At 46.0% G+C, this 20,111-nt stretch overlaps 1 protein-coding gene across 1 annotated transcript in view; it reads right to left on the reverse strand.

Moving 5' to 3' along the window:
- Positions 1-702: 702 nt before the first annotated feature.
- The window catches only part of spata1 (spermatogenesis associated 1), a 73,830-nt gene continuing 54,421 nt past the window's right edge, over positions 703-20,111 (reverse strand). The window contains exons 10-12 of the mRNA XM_067989825.1: positions 19,608-19,786; positions 6,955-7,053; positions 703-2,821 (exon numbers count right to left, since the gene is read on the reverse strand). Of these exons, the coding sequence (XP_067845926.1) occupies positions 2,693-2,821; positions 6,955-7,053; positions 19,608-19,786 (407 nt within the window). The 3' untranslated portion in view covers positions 703-2,692. The remainder of the gene's footprint in view (positions 2,822-6,954; positions 7,054-19,607; positions 19,787-20,111) is intronic.

Below are 20,111 nucleotides of genomic sequence, written 5' to 3' on the forward strand. Positions count from 1 at the left end.
ATTGGCCGTCCTGTAGCACTGTGTCAAAAGGGAGTAGCCCGCTGGAGGTGCTTGGAAATTAGAGAACAGCCTCTTCGAAGAGCTGAGATCGGCTGAAGGGTGCAACAGCAGCCTGGGGGGAGCAGCAGGTAAGTAGGAAAGTGCTTGGCTCAGTGAGTTGATTGTCAGGTAGCCGGACTGGATGGCTTGCTTTTTGTGCCGCTTTTAATGTTCCACTGCAGGAGCTGGCAGAGGCTGTCAAAGAAGGACATTTCAAGGAGGTGGAAAACAACAGCGGACACTTTCAAATCAGGCCAAATTACTCCTGGATGCGACACTGCAAAAGGCAGAAAAGCTACTGGGTCTCCATGGGAGAAAGCCACAAAGAATGGCCCAGAATTTGCTGCCAAAATTAGGGTGAGGCTAATGGTGCTCACTGTTATTTATGTGCTAATGGCACAACAACTTCAGGCGAGGGCAGACGCGCAGTTAAACGTGGAAATCCGCCGTTAGCTTCGCGAAAACGGCATCACGCATCTGCCTCACCATTGAAATGCATTGAATGGTGTGAAGTTGCTGTATTTGCATGGTAGATGCAAACTAAACTCACTGCAGAAAGTTTAGTCAAGTCATTAAACGCATAAGTACCCTTTTTAACGATGTGATAAGTGTTGAATACTGCCAGTCAACCCCTCTGGCACTGAAAATTAACTATTACAAATGTTGAGTCTCATTCTTTTTCAGGTTTTATTTGTTGGAGATTTATATTACAATTTAAAAACAAATTAAGGCAATTTGCCTCTCCGTCGAGAAAATCGGGGGTGGTAAGGCGGTTTTGATTTTTCTGTCAAAATTGAATGCAGTTGAAAGAACTTGCATTCAAATGCCTACAGAAGTTTGCAGACTGAGAGAATACGAGAAGGCCTAAGATAGGTTTAGAGTGTATGTGTGTAAACGCACAAAGCATAGCGAATAAGATTGGTGAGCTGCAGGCGCAAATAGCCACATGAGAATATAATGGTGGCGATAACTGAGACCTGGCTCACAAAAGGGCAGGATTGGATACTAAATGTTCCTGGATACAAGGTATCCAGGAAAGATAGGGAAGGGGGAAAAAAGGAGGGGGGAGGGTGTGGCAGTATTGATTAAGGAGAATATTGCAGTGTTGGAGAGATGTCCTTGAGAGTTCAAGGACAGAATCTTGGTTTGGTTAGAGTTGAGAAACAATAGAGGTACCTTTACACTAGGTGTATTCTATAAGCCACCAATTAGTGGGAAGGATATGGAGGAGCAAATTTGCAGGAAAATTATAGTTCTCGCACCACTCTAGAGTAGTGATAATGGACCACTTCAACTATACTAATAGACTGGGTTAGTAATAGTGTAAGGGTAAAGAGGGGGAGGAATTTCTGAAACGTGCTCAGGAGAACTTTCTTGATCAGTATATTTCCAGTCCAATGAGGAAGGAGGCATTGCTGGATCAAGTAGAGCAAGTGTCAATGGGGGATCATTTAGGGAACAGTGATCATTGTATCAAGGTTTAGATTAGTTAGGGAAAAGGACAAGGAGCAATCTAGAGTAAAAATACTTAATTGGAGGAGGGCCAATTTCAGTGGGTTGAGAACAGATCTGGCCTGTGTAAATTGGAATCAAAGATTGGCAGGCAAAACTATATTGGAACAATGGGTGGCCTTTAAAGAGGAGATGGTTTGTGTATAGTCTAGGTACATTCCCAAAATGGGGAAAAGTAGGGCAACTAAAGCCAGAGCTCCCTGGATGACGAGAGAGAAAGAGTAAGAAGAAGCAGAAAAAGGGGGCATATGATAGATGCCAGGTTGATTATTCAGCCTGGTTCTCATTTGTATTTAGAAAGTACAGAGGAGAAGTGAAAATGGAAATGAGGGGCAAAAAGAATGAGAATAGACTGGTGGCTAACATAAAAGGAAATCCAAAAATCTTCTAATAGGCATATAAAAAATGGGTTGTAAGAAGAGGGGTGGGGCTGATTAGGGACCAAAAGAGATCTATCCAGAGGGCATGGCTGAGGTACTAAATTAGTACTTTGAATTTTGCAGCATCTTCTTCCTTGGTAAAAACAGATGCACAGTAAAAGGGGAGGTTGTTGAGATACTGGATGGGGTAAAAATTGATGGAGGAGGTACTGGACAGGCTGACTGTACTTAAAGTAGATTAGTCACCTGGTCTGGATGTGATGCATCCTAGGTTTCTGAGGGAAGTAAGGGTGGAAATTGCAGAGCTGCTGGCTATAATCTTCCAATCCTCCTTTAGATATGGGGGGTGGTGCCAGAGGACTGGAGAAAAACCTTTTTACGCAGCGAGTAGTTATGATCTGGAATGCAGTGCCTGAAAGGGTGGTGGAAGCAGGTTCAATTGTGGCTTTCAAAAAGCAACTGGATAAATATTTGATGGGGAAAAAATCTGCAGGGCTACAAGGTAAGAGCAGGGAAAGGGGACTAACTGGATTGCTCTTACAAAGAGCCGGCACAGGCTCGATGGGCCAAATCCTTCTGTGCTGTAACGATTGTGATTCTAAATAGCACCTTTCACGACCTCCAGACGTCCCAAAGTGCTTCACAGCCAATGATGTACTTTTTTTTTAAGTGTAGTCACTGTTGTAATGTAAACACGGCTGACAATTTGAGCACAGCAAGATCCCACATAAGCCGATTTGAGATAAACGACTAATTATTGGCTAAATAGCTAAAATATTTGTGCTGTGAGGCACTGGACCACCATGCAGGTGTGTTAGGGATGACTGGGTCTTTTTCTGTGCCAGTTCAGCTCGGAGTGCTCGGAGATCTCTTGATGTCTGTTTTCTCAGCTGCAGAGGCAATAGAAGTTATAGAAATTGTTTAAAATTCAACTTAGGTCACTGAATACCAACTTTAATTGCCCATCTCAGCCAAGCATTCAACAGAAGCCGTATTGCTTTTCAATTAGCCACATATATGAAATCCAAAACACTAACTCAACTCATTCAGAAATATAACTTTTTTTTTATGTTGTCAGTGCGTATAACTATGTTCCAGTGCTCGTCGATTTGGTATATGTTTGGATTTGGTACGGCAGTGTTATCCTTTTCCAGTCTGCCATCTGAGTTAAAATCCAAATGAAAGTCTCCTATAATCAGCTGGCTCTATGGGGATAATTTTAATCTAACTTGCCGGGCGGGAAACCCACAGGATCGGATGGAACGCTGGTTTTACACCCTGCCCAATATTACTCTCCATTGAAGTCAGTGGGGAATAATATAGGGCCGTTTCAGTGTGGGATTCCCACCCGCCAAATTGGGTTAAAATGGCCCCCTGTTAAATGTCGTGTTCCATGGGAGCCCCACGGGAGGGAGCTAGCACTAAATTGGCAATCCCATTCAAAGACCATAGGATGGCTGGTGTGGGAAATGGTACAGCGGGGAAGTACTGTTTTGAATGCTGGTAGAACAGAGGAACCTTCACTCTGTATCCAACTGTCCTATATCTGGGTGTGCTTGATGCGGACACTGGGTGCCTGAAGTAGAAAGCGTTCCATTCCTCAGCACTGACCTTGTGAAACGTAATACTTAACATTCTTTTTGTCAAATGTGTACAATATTTTAAGAGAACAAGAGGAGTGGCGGGGATAGTGGACCTGGGAGAACAAGAGGGGAGGCAGGGAGAGCAGACCGGGGAGAGCCTCATTCACTAAGAAAGGAGAGAGTGGCATCACAGTGTACAGAGAGGAGGAGCTCTCAGAGACCTGGAATATAAGGGTAGGTTAATCAGGGTAAGTAAATTAATAATCCAAGTATCCAAAGGGAGTTTGGGGGTGGGGGGGGGGGGGGGAAGTTTCTAAATATAATGGACAGGCAGCTGAGACCCACTGCCTGCAATTCCTGTGCCATGTGGGAACTTCAGGACGCTTCATGTGCCCTGGAGGGCCACATGTGCAGGAAATGCCTCCCAGTTGCTCGAGCTCAAGCTGAGGGTGAGAGTTTGGGGGGGGGGGGGGGGGTGCGGATGGAGTCACTGCAGAGCGTAAGGGAGGCTGACTGTTTCCTGGATCGTACGTTCCAGGAGGTGCTCACCCTGCAGCCACACAGAGTTCAGGATGGCAAGTGGGTGGCCATCCAAAAAGGTAGGAAGAGGCAGGAAGTGCTGGAATTTTCTGGGTGTGTGACACTCTCAACTGGTATTCCAGTGAGTGCAGTCCTGAGCATGGCACCGCGGGGCAAAGGACTGCACAGGGGGGCACAGTGAAGTGCAGAAATGCAGCAGTCATCGGGGATTCGATAGTCGGGGGGACAGACGGGCGTTTCTGTGACTGTCGGCGTGAGTCCCACATGGTGTGTTGCCTCCCTGGGTGCAAGGGTAAAGGACATCACTGAGAGGCCGATGTCCTTTACATTCTGTGAGGGGGAAGGGGAACAGCCAGAAGTCGTGGTCCATGTGGGTACCAACAACATAGGAAAGGAAAGGGATGAGATGCTGTGGCTAGAGTTTCAGGAGCTAGGGAGGAAACTATAAAGCAGGACCTCAAAGGTAGTAATCTCTGGATTACTCCCAGTGCCATGCGCTAGTGAGTACAGAAATAGGAAGATAAGGCAGGTTAATGTGTGGCTAGAGACATGGGGCAGGAGGGAGGGCTTCAGATTCCTGGGGCATTGGGACCAGTTGTGGGGCTGGAGGGACCAGTTCAAGGTGGATGGGTTGCACCTCAACAGAGTTGGGACCAATGTACTCGCGGGGAGGTTCGCTAGTGCTGTGTCGGGGCGGGGGGGGGGGGTTAAACTAATTTGGCAGGGGGATAGGCACCAGGATGTAGCATTAGAAAGGAGAAACAAAGTGCACAAAAAATTGGGAGAGACAGATAGCACTACTGTACGAATTAGTACAGTATTAGGTGGGATCAGACTGAGCGAATACAAAATGGTCTAATGAAGTGTGGTAAATAAGGTCGGTGAGCTGCAGGCCCAACTAGTCACATGGGAATATGATGTGGTGACGATAACTGAGACCTGGCTCAACAAAGGGCAGGGATTGGGTACTAAATATTCCTGGATAAAAGGTGTTCAGGAAAGGTAGGGAAGGAAAGAAAGGAGGGGTCGGCAGTATCGATTAAGGAGAATATTGCAGTGCTGGAGAGAGTGTGTCCTGGAGGGGACAAAGACACAATCTATTTGGTTAGAGTTAAGAAACAATAAAGGCACCATTACACTAGCTGTATTCTATAAGCCACCAACGAGTGGGAAGGATATCGAGGAGCAAATTTGCAGGGAAATTAGAGAGGTGCAAGAACTATAGAATAGTGATAATGGGGGGACTTCAACTATCCTAATATAGACTGGGATAGTAATAGTGTAAAGGGCAAAGAGGGGGAGGAATTTCTGAAGTGTGTTCAGGAGAACTTTCTTGATCAGTATATTTCTGGCCCAATGAGGAAGGAGGCATTGCTGGATCTGGTTCTGGGGAATGAAGTGGAGCAAGTGTCAGTGGGGGAACATTTAGGGAACAGCGATCATAGTATCATAAGGTTTAGATTAATTATGGCAAAGGACAAGGAGCAATCTAGAGCAAAAATACTTAATTGGAGGAGGGCCAATTTCAGTGAGTTGAGAACAGATCTGGCCCGGGTAAATTGGAATCAAAGATGGGCAGGCAAAACTGTAATCGAACAATGGGCAGCCTTTAAAGAGGAGATGGTTCAGATACAGTCTAGGTACATTCCCATGAGGGGGAAAGGTAGCGCAACCAAAGCCAGAGCTCCCTGGATGACGAAAGAGATAGAGCAAGATGAAGCAGAAACAGGGGGTGTATGACTGATGTCAGGTTGATAATGCAAGTGAGAACCAGGCTGAATATAGAAAGTAGAGGAGGAGGGACAAGGAGAGAGTATGAGCACAGACTGGCAGCTAACATAAAAGGGAATCCAAAATTCTTCTATAGGCATGTAAGTAGTAAACAAGTAGTAAGAGGAGGGGTGGGGCCGATTAGGGACCAAAAAGCAGATCTACACATGGAGACAGAGGGCATAGCCGAGGTACTAAATGAGTACTTTGCATCTGACTTTACCAAGGAAGAAGATGCTGCCAGAGTCTCAGTAAAAGAGATGGTAGTTGAGATATGGGATGTGCTAAAAATTGATAGAGGAGGTACTAGAAAGGCTGGCTGTACTTAAAGTAGATAAGTCATCTGGTCCAGATGGGATGCACCCTAGGTTGCTGAGGGAAGAAAGGTTGGAAATTGCAGAGGTGCTGGCCATAATCTTCCAATCCTCCTTTAGATATGGGGGTGGTGCCACGGGACAGAAGGGTTGAGAACCCGAGGACACAGATTTAAGATGATTGCAAAATAACCAAAGGTGACATGAGGAAAAACTTTTTTTTTTAATGCAGTGAGTAGTTATGTGGAATATCCTGCCTGACAGGGTGGTGGATGTAGACTCAATTGTGGTTTTCAAAAAGGAATTGGATAAATACTCAAAGGGAAAAAAATTGCAGGACTGCGGGGGAATAGGACTAACTGGATTGCTCTTACAAAGAGCCGGCATAGGCTTGACGGCCCGAATGGCTGCCTCCTGTGTGGTAACCATTGTATGAAATCAGCCCGCAAAACTTCTAGAAATGTCACATTGGAAGTATTACGATGGTGAAAGTGCACAGACAAAAATGATTCATTTTCCAATATTCTCTGGATAGGTTGAACTCTGCTCAGCATTGCATTGAACTGTTTCTATTTCAATCAGACAAGGAAACTGCAAGCTTGATTTGTTTATTCAACAGATCAAATCATGGACTGATTGTGCTAATCGTTTGATGTATTGAGATAGCTACAGATATTTTGTGGGTATATATACCAAATCTCTTAAAGTGCAGGTACCTAAAATAAATATTCCTATTATGTGTTCATGGAAATGATTTCAATAAGTGATTAAAAACAATTTTAAAGCATTCATGGCCCTTGCTATAGAATACTGTACCTTCATCTCAGTGATTAGCTTCATTTTGGCATTTTCCACTCTTCTATAAAGCTGATCAATTTCATGCTTGAATGTCGTAATCTGAATAATTAATTCATTCTGGAACAAAACATCATTAACGTTTGAATTTATATAGTCGTATATCATATCTCCCCAACTATCACAAAGTGCTTCACAGCCAAAGAATTACTGAGTTCCAGTAACCTTTATTATGCAGGTACACAAACATGGCAGTGATTTTTGCACACAGCAAGATCCCATGAATAGCACTGGAAGACCCCGGCCTGTACTAATGGTCCTTTTGGGATGATTGGCAGCCCTTACCGCCTATTGAGATGTGAGAGAGCTGAGGGGGTCACTGGTGGCAGCTTTCTAGGGTGGGACGTCTGCCGTTATTATAATGCAGAAATTCCAGGAAATGATGGCCTGAATGTTTCTGAGACCCTGCCCATTAACACCACTGTGATCACTATGGCAACTCAGAACATTAATGAATGGTGCATGGGGTGCTCAGAATCAGTATTCAATTGCTGACTAGGTTCCCTGAGGGTAACATTTTTACTGATTTGGGCTTGGTTTCCAACCCTCTTTCTCTTTTCCTCCCCCACCCCCCTCCAGCTTTCCCTCATCCTCAGGGTCCTGGCCCTAGTGGTGGCCTGGACCTCCAGGCGGGCTGCACTTGCCCTGGTTTTTGGTCAGGTATGCTAATGCTGTACCGGGCCCTGATTGAGGGTATTCCCCGCACCTCACTTGCGTTGATGGCAGTTGTGTCCCTGTGCTTAAGATCGACCTATACCTAGCGTCCCCCTACCCCACCCGCCCCGTGCTCTCTTCCCGTCGAACATCCCTCCCCTCTAACTCCCTAACAAGCCTTCTCTCTCTGCTTATACCCATCCAGAAACCAGCGGGATGTCTTTTAACGCTGCCAAGGCCACTGGTGGCAAGAGTAGCAGTACAAGGCCTAACTTGACCTTGTTGGACCTAACTTGGACCAGCCACGTAAATGCTGTGGCTACAAGAGCAGGTCAGAGGCTGGGTATTCTATGGTGAGTGACTCCCTAAAGCTTTTCCACCATCTACAAGACACAAGGCAGGAGTGTGATGGAACATTCTCCACTTGCCTGGCATGAGTGCAGCTCCAACAACACTCGAGAAGCTCGACACCATCCAGGACAAAGCAACCTGCTTGAGTGGCACCCCATCCACCACCCTAAACATTCACTCCCTTCACCACCGGCGCACCGTGGCTGCAGTGTGTACCATCCACAGGATGCATTGCAGCAACTCGCCAAGGCTTCTTCGACGGCACCTCCCAAACCCGCGACCTCTACCACCTAGAAGGACAAGAGCAGCAGGCACATGGGGACACCACCTCCCTCACACACCATTCTGACTTGGAAATATATTGCCGTTCCTTCATTGTTGCTGGGTCAAAATCCTGGAACTCCCTTCCTAACAGCACTGTGGGAGAACCTTCACCACACGGACTACAGCGGTTCAAGAAGGCAACTCACCACCACCTTCTCAAGGGCAATAAATGCTGGCTTTGCCAGCGACGACCCCATCACATGAATGAATTTAAAAAAAACTCGAGGGCCTAAGAGAGCGTGAACGTATTGGGGTGGGGGTGTGAGGCACAGCAAGGAGCAATGGTACTCTGCTTAAAAACTGGGACAGGGAGGGCCTGAGTGAAGCCCCAAGGGGGATTGTGATATTGAGCAGTCAGAGCAGGGTTCCAAGGCAGACCTGCAATGCTGCTGGAAGCAGATTCAATAATAACGTTCAAAAGGGAATTGGATAAATACCTGAAGGGGGAAAATTTGCAGGGCTATGGGGAAAGAGCAGTGGGAGTGGGACTAATTGGACAGCTCTTTCAAAGAGCCGGAACAGATACGATGGGCCGAATGGCCTCCTTCTATGCTGTAGCATACCATGATATGATACTGAGCAGTGCTGGTCAGGTGAAAGAGCTGTGGGGAGGGGAGAGTTGAGTGGAAAACCTAGAGGGAAATAATGAATAATAATGTGTAAAATGGTAGAGCCAAAAATAGAGCAATATTAAGTTTGACATGAACTTACCTGAGAGAGAAAAAAAATCAACTGGGGGGGGGAGGGGGGAAACAAAATAGCAGCCACACGAGTTAAAAACAGATCAGAAATTAGGCACGCAGAGCAATCTGGTGGCCAGAGCTTGTAATTGTGACATTGGATGCAGCAATTTGAAATATTAAATGTCGACGTAGGAATTTAGAATGGAGAAGAGTGGACACAAAAATCTGACATAAATTCGTGATAACAGGAAGTAAGGTTTCTAGACAGGAAATGTGCACCGATATAAGATTTTAAATAAAATATAGCTGATCCCACATGGCATTGCTGAGTGGGAAAACGGATGATACATTGTGCCTGAATTTGTGGCCTAAAGAGCCTCTACCTGCCTCCAAATAAGACCATCGGGGCAAGGTGGGGGGGGACATGACTCATTGTCTTCCAACGCTAGAGGTTCCAGCCCCAGCCTGCAGAAATTCCAGGAAATGTTGGCCTGAGTGTCTTGTGCCATTACGTGCGCCACGCCGACATTTGCTGGAAACCCTCGCGCTACTCCGCCAAGACCCCGCCCATTAACACCACCGTGATCGCCACGGCAACTCGGACCATTACAGAATGGTGCTGGGGCGAGGGAGAGGGGCTCAGAATCGGTAAAGTTTTCAATCGCTCAGCATTTTTACTGACTTGTTTCTAGGAAATTCATTGACATCTTAAACCCCAATCGAGTATTAAGTGAGTTGAAGATTAATGACGACTTAGGCTGGAGGGCAGAGCTCCGGCTTTGTTTGTGGAAAGTCAACTGAGGGACTGCAGACATTGTGGCTTCTGGTCATTTCTGCTCTTGGAGAGTTTTTGCTATGCAGCATAATAGCTGCCAGGGATTTGCCTGGAATAAGTTAATTTGTGCATAATTAGACCGATGCCAAGTGTGATGCTCCCATGACATGAAGTACACACGCATTTTTATATTAGATGATGGATAAGATCCCATAGGGGATCAGGTAACAACTATTTGTTTGTTGCATTTTGTTACCTGATCCCTCTACGGGATCTTATCCATCATCTAATATAAAAATGTTCTCCAGGTTCTCAATATTTCACGTTACATGGTTTCAAAGCCCTGGGTCCTAAATTGACAGACTGATACATCTAATCAATCATTTTAGACAGAATTGAGACGAGCAGGGGCCTGGAGGCTGAAGTTGAGATCGTTCCTGCTATCAGGTTACTGACACTGCTATGTGTCACCGAGACTTGGGACACTGGTTAGGGCTTAGCTACAATAACCACCAATCCTCGACATGCGATCGATAATCTGCCTCCATCAACTGGCGATAACAGTCAGCATCTATTGACGGATTACAAGTATGTACTATGTACAGTTCTGGTCGCTACATTACAAAAAGGATATGGAGGCACTGGAGAAGGTGCAAAAAAGATTTACAAGGATGGTGCCAGAACTGAGAGGTTGTAACCATCAGGAAAGATTGGTTCCACTCTGGAGAGGGTGATTAGACCTGTACTGTACCCAGAAGGAAGATCTCTGATGGCCTTGTGCTGCTCAGGGATACAATCACCTACTTGCAGGATAGGGGGGTGCACACCTGCCTCATCAGCCTGGACAAGGAGAAGGCCGTCGACAGAATATCCCACACCTACATGATGGACGTGGTCTCCAGAATGCGATTTAGAATCATAGAAAGGTTACAGCACGGATGGAGGCCACTTAGCCCATCGAGTCCGTGCCGGCTCTATGCAAGAGCAATCCAGCTTGTGTCACTCCACCGCCCTATCCCCGTAGCCCTGAAAATTTTTTCCTTTCAAGTACTTATCCAGTTCCCTTTTGAAAGCCATGCTTGAATCTGCCTCTACCACTCGCTCTGGCAGCGCATTCCAGATCCTAACCACTCGCTGCGTAAAAAGGTTTCTCCTCATGTCACCTTTGGTTCATTTGCTAATCACCTTAAATCTGTGTCCTCTGGTTCTTGAACCTTCCGCCAATGGGAACAGTTTCTCTGTATCTATTCTGTCTAGGCCTTTCATGATTTTGAATACCTCTATCAAATCTCCTCTCAACCTTCTCTGTTCCAAGGAGAACAACCCCAGCTTCTCCAGTCTATCCACATAACTAAAGTCCCTCATTTCTGGAATCATTCTAGTAAATCTCTTCTGCACCCTCTCTAAGGCCTTCAATAAATGTGGATTTCCCACCACCAGGTGGACCAGACGGTCCCACTCTGATTCCCTCCATTCGCTCTTACTCCCTCTGGCAGGCCAACACTGCAGCAGCAGCTGAGCCAAGCACTTCTTACGTTTGTGAGATGACTCCACCAGTGTGGTGCCCTGTACACCCAAGTCCAAGTCATTAATATATATCAAGAAAAGCAGTGGTCCCAGCACTGACCCCCGGGGAACACTGCTGTACACCTCCCTCCAGTCCGAAAAACAACCGTTCACCACTACTCTCTGTTTCCTGTTACTTAGCCAATTCTGTATCCATGCTGCTACTGCCCCTTTTATTCCATGGGCTTCAATCTTGATGACAAGCCTATTATGCGGCACTTTATCAAATGCCTTTTGAAAATCCAAATACACCACATCAACCACGTTCCCCTCTCATCAACCCTCTCTGTTACCCCATCAAAAAACTCTATCAGGTTAGTTAAACACAATTTGCCTTTAACAAATCCGTGCTGGCTTTCCCTAATCAATCCACACTTGTCCAAGTGACGGTTAATTCTGTCCTGGATTATCGTTTCTAAATCCCACCACCGAAGTTAAACTGAATGGCCTGTAGTTGCTGGGTTTATCCTTACACCCTTTTTTGAACATGGGGTGTAACATTTGTAATTCTCCAGTCCTCTGGCACCACCTCCGTATCTAAGGATGTTTGGAAGATTATGGCCAGTACCTCCGCAATTTCCACCCTTACTTCCCTCAGCAACCTAGGATACATCCCATTCGGTCCAGGTGACTTATCTACTTTAAGTACAGCTAGCCTTTCTTTACCTCCTCTTTATCAATTTTTAGCCCATCCAGTATCTCAACTACATCTTCCTTTACTGAGACTCTGGAAGCATCTTCTTCCTTGGTGAAGACAGATGCAAAGTACTCATTTAGTACCTCGGCCGTCCCCTCTGCCTCCATGAATAGATCTGCTTTTTGGTCCCTGATCGGCCCCACCCCTCCTCTTACTACCCGTTTACTGTTTACATGCCTGTAGAGGCTTTTGAATTCTCTTTTATGTTGGCCGCCAGTCTATTCTCATACTCTCTCTTTGCCCCTCTTATTTCCTTTTTCACTTCCCCACTGAACTTTCTATATTCTGCCTGGTTCTCACTTGTATTATCAACCTGACATCTATCATACTTTTTTCTGCTTCATCTTACTCTCCATCTCTCTTGTCATCAAGGGAGCTCTGGCTTTAGTTGCCCTACCTTTCTCCCTCGTGGGAATGTACCTAGACTGTACCTGAACAATCTCCTCTTTAAAGGCCGCCCATTGTTCAATTACAGTTTTGCCTGACAATCTTTGATTCCAATTTACCCGGGCCAGATCTGTTCTCATCCCACTGAAATTGGCCCTCCTCCAATTGAGTATTTTTACTTTAGAGTGGTTCATGTCCTTTTCCTTAGCTATTCTAAACCTTATGATATTATGATTGCTGTTCTCTAAATATTCCCCCACTGACACTTGGCCCGCCTCATTCCCCAGAACCATGTCCAGCAATGCCTCCTTCCTCGCTGGGCCGGAAAAGTACTGGTCAAGCAAGTTCTCCTGAACACACTTCAAAAATTCCTCCCCCTCTTTGCCCCTGATATTATTACTATCCCAGTCTATATTAGGATAGTTGAAATCTCCAGTTATCACTACTCTATGGTTTTTGCACCTCTCTCTAATTTCCCTGCAAATTTGCTCCTCTTTATCCTTCCCACTAATTGGTGGCCTATAGAATATACCCAGTAGTGTAATGGCACCTCTATTGTTTCTTAACTCTAACCAAATAGATTCTGTCCTTGACCCCTCCAGGAAATCCTCTCTCTCCAGCACTACAATATTCTCCGTAATCAATACTTCCACCACCCCTTTCTTCCCTTCCCTATCTTTCCTGAACACCTTGTAACCGGGAATATTTAGTATCCAATCCTACCCTTTATTGAGCCAGGAATCCGTTATCGCCACTACATCATATTCCCATTTGGCTAATTGCATCTGCAGTTCACCAACCTTGTTTACACACATGCACTGTAAACCTATCTTAGACTTTCTTGTACTCTCTCTTAGACTGGTCCCATCTAATACCGTACTATTCCTTGCTCTAGTGCTATCTTTCTCTCCCAATCCTTTGTGCACCTTGTTTCTCCTTTCCAATGTTACATCCTGGTTTGGGGTGGGAATCCGCAATTGGATCCGACTGCTCCACGCTGAGGTGGGAGTCAAACAGCTTTCTGATCAGATCTGCAGTCAGGCAGGGCTGTCCTCTCTCTCTGCAGTCTTGCTCGTATGTTGTATCGAGCCGTTTGCTACTTCCATCAGGAAGGACGCGGGTATCGGAGGTGACGATCCCAGGCAGCGGAGGCTCTCAGGTTAAGGCTTCCCTGTACATGGACGACGTCACCATTTTTTGCTCTGATCAGCGGTCGGTGCACAGAGTGATGGGCATCTGCGACAGTTTCAAGCTGGCCTCGGGGGCCAGAGTGAACCGGAGTAAGAGTGAGGCCATGTTCTTTGGCAGGTGGGAGACCCGATCCTTTGTTCCCTTCACCGTCAGGTCCTACTATCTGAAGGTGCTGGGGATCTGGTTCGAGGGGGCCCCAGGCCTGCACCACGAACTGGAAGGAGCGAGTCGCCACGGCTAAACAGAAGCCTGGTATGTGGGTGGGGCGATCCCTCTCCAGAACCGGCAAGAACCAGGTGTTAATGTGTGAGGTACTCACGGTGTTGCTCTACGTGGCCAACGTCTGGCTCATTCCCCGCCAATCCGCCGTCACTGTCACCCGAGCTATCTTCCACTTTGTCTGGAGGTCCAAGGTACAACGCGTCTGCAGGGCCACCATGTACAAGCCCCCAGACAAAGGGGAGAAGAACGTACCCAATGCAGCTCTGATCCTGATGGCCATCTTTGTGTGTGGCTGCCTCAGGACATGTGTGCAGCCCCAGTACACAAACACCAAGTGTCACTACGTGCTGAGTTTCTACCTGTCCACCACCCTGAGAAGGCTGGGTCTGGCCACACTGGCCGAGCAGACGCAGGACATCCCATCCAGCTGGACTGTAACCCCCAACCCCCTCAACCTGTCACAGGTGGAGAAGTTCCTGAGGAGGAACCCCTTCGACCACAAGGCCATCAGACAGTGGTCGACACGAAACATTCTGAGAGTCTTGCAGGGAAAGGAGAAGGTGGATCCGATCGAGCTTTTCCCTGACCAGACGGTCGACGCCATTTAGCAGAACATCTCGTCGTCAGAAATGACCAACAGGCACCTGGATGTAGCCTGGACGGTGGTGAGAAGGGCTCTCCCAGTGCTGTCCTTCCAACACACACGGAACCTCCCCGCCACCAAGAGCTGCCCTCGAGGTTGCGGCAGGGAGGAGACCGTTGTCCACCTCCTGATGGGCTGCCCCTTCGCGCAGAAGGTGTGGAGAGAGATGCGTTGGTATCTGTCCCGGTTCATCCCAAACAGTTCGGTAACACAGGACGCTGTGCTCTACGGGCTGTTCCCCGGGACACACACCGAGACAGATATCAACAGCTGCTGGAAGACCATCAACTCGGTGAAGGAGGCCCTTCAGTCCGCCTGAAACCTGCTGGTCTTCCAGCTGAAGAAGATGTCCACGACCGAGTGTTGCCGACTGGCACGCTCCAAGGTCCAGGAGTATGTGCTGCGGGACGCACTGAGGTGAGGTGCTGCCTACGCAAAGGCTCTATGGGGAAAGGCCACCCCACCTTTATATTGTACAGAATGTATTAGAAGAGATGTACTGTGTTTTAAATTGTAATATTAGGGTCATATTGTGTACAATCTGTACTGTACTCTTTTTGAATTGTATTGCTTTGGAATTGTGATATTTACATTGAACTGTGTGTATCCTTAAATTTTATGATATAAAGTATATTTTGAAATTTAAAAAAAAAGGTTGAACAGTCTGGGCTTCTTTCCTCTGGAAAAGAGAAGGCTGAGGGCTGGGTCTTAAATAGAGTCTTTACAATTATGAAGGGGTTTGATAGGGTAGGGAATTTTGTTTTTTAAACCTTTTGACCTAAGTAGCTATGGTGGAAAGCATCTTGCACGTGTCAAATCGTCACTACAGACAACTGTTGCTAAACTTAAATCAAATCCTTGTAAAGTGTTCCAATAGAATTTTAATTTGAAAGTTTTTCTAAAAAAAAACCAAGGTGCTGCTTTAAATGTAACATGAAATTTTTGTCCCTGAGAGATGGGAACGTAATAAAATGTGTCTTCACAGCAGATCTGCCACAATAACTCTATTCAAGGATTTACAACCAAAGACCCTGCTCTGATGAAACCATTGCTGGAGAGGTTTACTGGTGACTGGCCAAGAGGGTATTGTGGGGTTAAGAACACATTTGATGGTTCTGTGCTCGTTCATTGAGATTTTTGATTGTCATAATCGATTCATGTGGTTAAAGAAGTCCTGGTTCTTCATGTCAAGCTTTTGCAGTATTTTTAAGACTGCTGTTTTCCTGACTTGGTGCACACATCTGGTTAATTGTGTGGCCTTCATACAGAGGGATTTGTTAGAAATTTGTTCTGAAACAGTGATACAGAGTGACAGCAGCAGGGGGAGATAAATAAAGGAGAGCCTGAGTACAGTGATACAGAGAGACACCAACAGAGGGAGATAGATAAAGGTGAGACTGAGTACAGTGATACAGTGAGACTGAGTACAGTGATACAGCCTTCAACATGTCATCAATGAGGACAAACACCTCGCTATGGCCATCCCCACACCTCCACTACTCGCCTTTAAACAGCCACCCAACCTCAAACAGACCATCGTTCGCAGCAAACTACCTAGCTTTCAAGAGAACAGCGTCCACGACGCCACACAACCCTGCCACGGTAACCTCTGCAAGACATGCCAGATCATCGACACAGATACCACCATCACACGAGATGACACCACCCACCAGGTGCATGGTTCATACTCCTGTGACTCAGCCAACGTTGTCTACCTCATACGTTGCAGGAAAGGATGCCCCAGAGCATGGTACATTGGCGAGACCATGCAGACGCTGCGACAACGGATGAACGGACACCGCGCAACAATCGCCAAACAGGAGGGTTCCCTCCCAGTCGGGGAACACTTCAGCAGTCATGGACATTCATCCACCGACCTTCGGGTAAGCGTACTCCAAGGCGGCCTTCGAGACACACGACAACGCAAAATTGTCGAGCAGAAATTGATAGCCAAGTTCCGCACCCATGAGGACGGCCTCAACCGGGATCTTGGGTTCATGTCACGCTACACGTTACCCCACCAGCGAACAAATGTTATCTGTTTTTAATATAATGGGTCATTTGCTGGCTCTCTCTGCCTTCCGGATGTTTCTGCCTCTCTCTGTGTTTTTTTTCTCTGTTTTTTTTCCCTGTTTGTTTTTTTGTTGAATGTGTATTCGGAGGTTCTGCAGGTAACACCTCTCTGTCTGAACACGGTGATTGCCTTGGCAACGGGCAGTTGCAGGGGCAGTCTGTAAACACCATGTTTTATTGTTCAATATGTATAAATGCGTAGGCTTCAAGGAGATCTTGAAACATTTGCCTGAGGAAGGAGAAAATCTCCGAAAGCTTGTGAATTTAAAATAAAATTGCTGGACTATAACTTGGTGTTGTAAAATTGTTTACAGTGATACAGAGAGACACCAACAGAGGGAGAAAGATAGAGGTGAGACTGAGTACAGTGATACAGAGAGACACCAGCAGAGGGAGAAAGATAATGGTGTGTATTGGTAAATATAAAGACACAGAAGGGGAACAGTTTAATGAAGGTTGTACTGACCATTCCACCTGTTTAAATGAGAGATGATGCAGTGCAGTGAGGTGAACGGATCTGCACTGTTCTGTGAATGAGGGAGTGCAGTGAAAACAGGCTGAGGTACAGTGACTCCCACGGACAGGGACAGAGCGAGAGAGAGACAAACATTGCTTGAAGCACAGGCACAGGGACCTGTACACACGGACTGCACGGTGTCACAGGGGGAAATGGTAGGGAATGTCTGGATTATAAAGTGAACGAGGGGGAGGTGGAGAGAAAAGAGCAGAAGGAAAAGCAGAAAATGTGAGGTGGTACATTTTAGTAGGAAGAATAAGGAGGCCACATACTCCTTGGAAAACAAAGAGTCTAAAGGGGGTAGAGGAGGGATCTGGGGGTACAGATATACAAAACACGAAAAGTAGCTACGCAGGATAATAAGGTCACAAAAAGGCAAACCAAGCACTGGGGTTCATTTCTAGAGGGATAGAATTGAAAAGCAGAGAAGGTATGTTAAACTTTCTGAGGAAGGAGGAAGTCTCCGAAAGCTTGTGAATTTAAAATAAAATTGCTGGACTATAACTTGGTGTTGTAAAATTGTTTACAATTTTAAACTTGTATAGAACCTTGATTAAACCACACTTGTGCACGGGTTCTGGTTTCCATATTATAAAAAGGATAGAGAGGCATTGGAGCAGGTGCAAAAAAGATTCACAAGGATGATGCCAGAACTGAGAAGATATACTTATCAGGAAAGGCTGAACGGCTGGGGCTCTTTTCCTAGAAAAGAGAAGACTAAGGGGTGACCTGATAGAGGTCGTTAAGATAATGAAAGGGTTTGATAAGGTAGATGTAGAGAAGATGTTTCTACTTGTGGGGAGTCCAAAACTAGGGGCCGTAAATATAAGATAGTCACTAATAAATCCAATAGGAAATTCAGGAGAAACCTCTTTACCCAGAGAGTTGTTAGAATGTGGAACTTGCTACCACAAGGAGTAGTTGAGGTGACTAGCATAGATGCATTTAAGGGGAAGCTAGATAAAGACATGATGGAGAAAGGAATAGAAGGATATGCTGATATTGTTAGATGAAGTAGGGAGGAAGGAGGCTCGTGTGGAGCATAAACATCAGCACAGACCAGTCGGGCCGAATGGCCTGTTTCTGTGCTGTAAATTCTCTCAGTCTATCAACAGTTTAATGATAATTCACTACTTGGAACACTGCAGAAAACGCTGAAGACACTCAGCAGGTCAGTCAGCATCGGTCAAGAGAACAAAGGTCAACTGACAATCCGGATGTAGGACCCTTCCTCAGATCACCAACCCCTGTGGTGCTGGGTAACCTCAGTTCCTTTGCATAGCAGTGACCACGAGAATGGAACTGTCTGGAAAGACAGATCAGCCATGATCTAATTGAATGGCAGAACAGGCTAAAGGGCATAACGGCCTACTCCTGTTCCAATGGCCAGGTCTTGCCCACCGAGTCAATCAACATCTCAAGATCAACATAACATAAGAAATAGGAGCAGGACTAGGCCATAAAGCCCCTCGAGCCTGCTCCACCATTCAATAAGATCATGGCTGATCTTCAACCTCAACTCCACTTTCCCGCCCGATCCCCATATCCCTTGATTCCACTAGAGTCTGAAAATCCATCAATCTCAGCCTTGAATATACTCAATGACTCAGCATCCACAGCCCTCTGGGATGGAGAATTCCAAACATTCACAACCCTCTGAGTGAAGAAATTCCTCCTCATCTCAGTCTTAAATGGCCGACCCCTTATCCTGCGACTATGCCCTCTAGTTCTAGACTCTCCAGCCAGGGGAAACAACCTCTCAGCATCTACCCTGTCAAGCCCCCTCAGAATCTTATATGTTTCAATGAGATGACCTCTCATTCTCCTAAGCTCCAGAGAGTATAGGGCCATTCTACTCAATCTCTCATCATTGGAAAACTCTCTCAACCCAGGAATCAATTTAGTGAACCTTTGTTGCACCCCCTCTTAGGCAAGTATATCCTTCCTTAGATAAGGAGGCCAAAATTGTCCGCAGTCCTCCAGGTGAGGTCTCACCAAAGCCCTGTACAAATGTAGTAAGACTTCCTTACTCTTGTACTCCAACCCGCTTGCAATAAAGGCCAACGTGCCATTTGCTTTCCTAATTGCCTGCTGTACCTGCAGGCTAACTTTTTGTGTTTCTTGTACCAGGACACCCAAGTCTCTCTGGACACCAACATTTAATAGTTTCTCACCATTTAAAAAATATTCTGTTTTTCTATTCTTCCTACCAAAGTGAATAACCTCACATTTCCCCACATTATAATCCATCTGCCACCTTCTTGCCCACTCACTTAACCTGTCTACATCTCTTTACTGATCCTCTGTGTCCTCCTCACGGCTTACTTTCCCACCTAGCTTTGTATCATCAGCAAACGTGGATACATTACACTCAGTCCCTTCGTCCAAGTCATTAATATAGATCTAATTCTGTGAGTGGCCCAACCACATCACAAAGAACAGAAGCGCCTGGCTTTATCTTGCTTCTGAGTCCAATATAATGAATGGTATTGGCCACGTAGAATAAATTGATCTAAACTAACAGCATTTACCTTCGAACTGCTGGTGTTTGTTAATTTTCTAGGTCGTTTCCTCGTGTCCCTGGCCTCCAACTGTTGCAGCAGCTTCAGGTAGTAAGTCCCGAGCTCTTGGCGTAACTTGCTGGATATTTCTTCCAGCGGAGTAGTCACCTTCTTTGATTCAAAGTATTTCTTTTTCCAATTGTCGCGAACTGTCAAACAAAAGAATAAGACCATTCATTTATATAGAACTTGCATTTATATAGCGCCTTTCATGACCTCAGGATGTCCCAAAGCACTTTATAGTCAACGAAGTACTTTCTGAAGAGTAGTCACTGTTATAATGTAGGAAATGCGGCAACCAATTTGTGCACAGCAAGATCCCACATACAGCAATGCGATAATGAGCAGATCATCTGTTTCAGTGATGTTGGTTGAGGGATAAATTTTGGCCAGGACACTGGGAGAACTCCACTGCTCTTCTACAAAATAGTGCCATGGGATCCTTTACATCCACCTGAGAGTAGAGACGGGGCC

The sequence above is a fragment of the Heptranchias perlo genome, chromosome 9 (assembly GCF_035084215.1).
Source record: "Heptranchias perlo isolate sHepPer1 chromosome 9, sHepPer1.hap1, whole genome shotgun sequence".
NCBI classification, from domain to species: Eukaryota; Metazoa; Chordata; class Chondrichthyes; order Hexanchiformes; family Hexanchidae; genus Heptranchias; species Heptranchias perlo.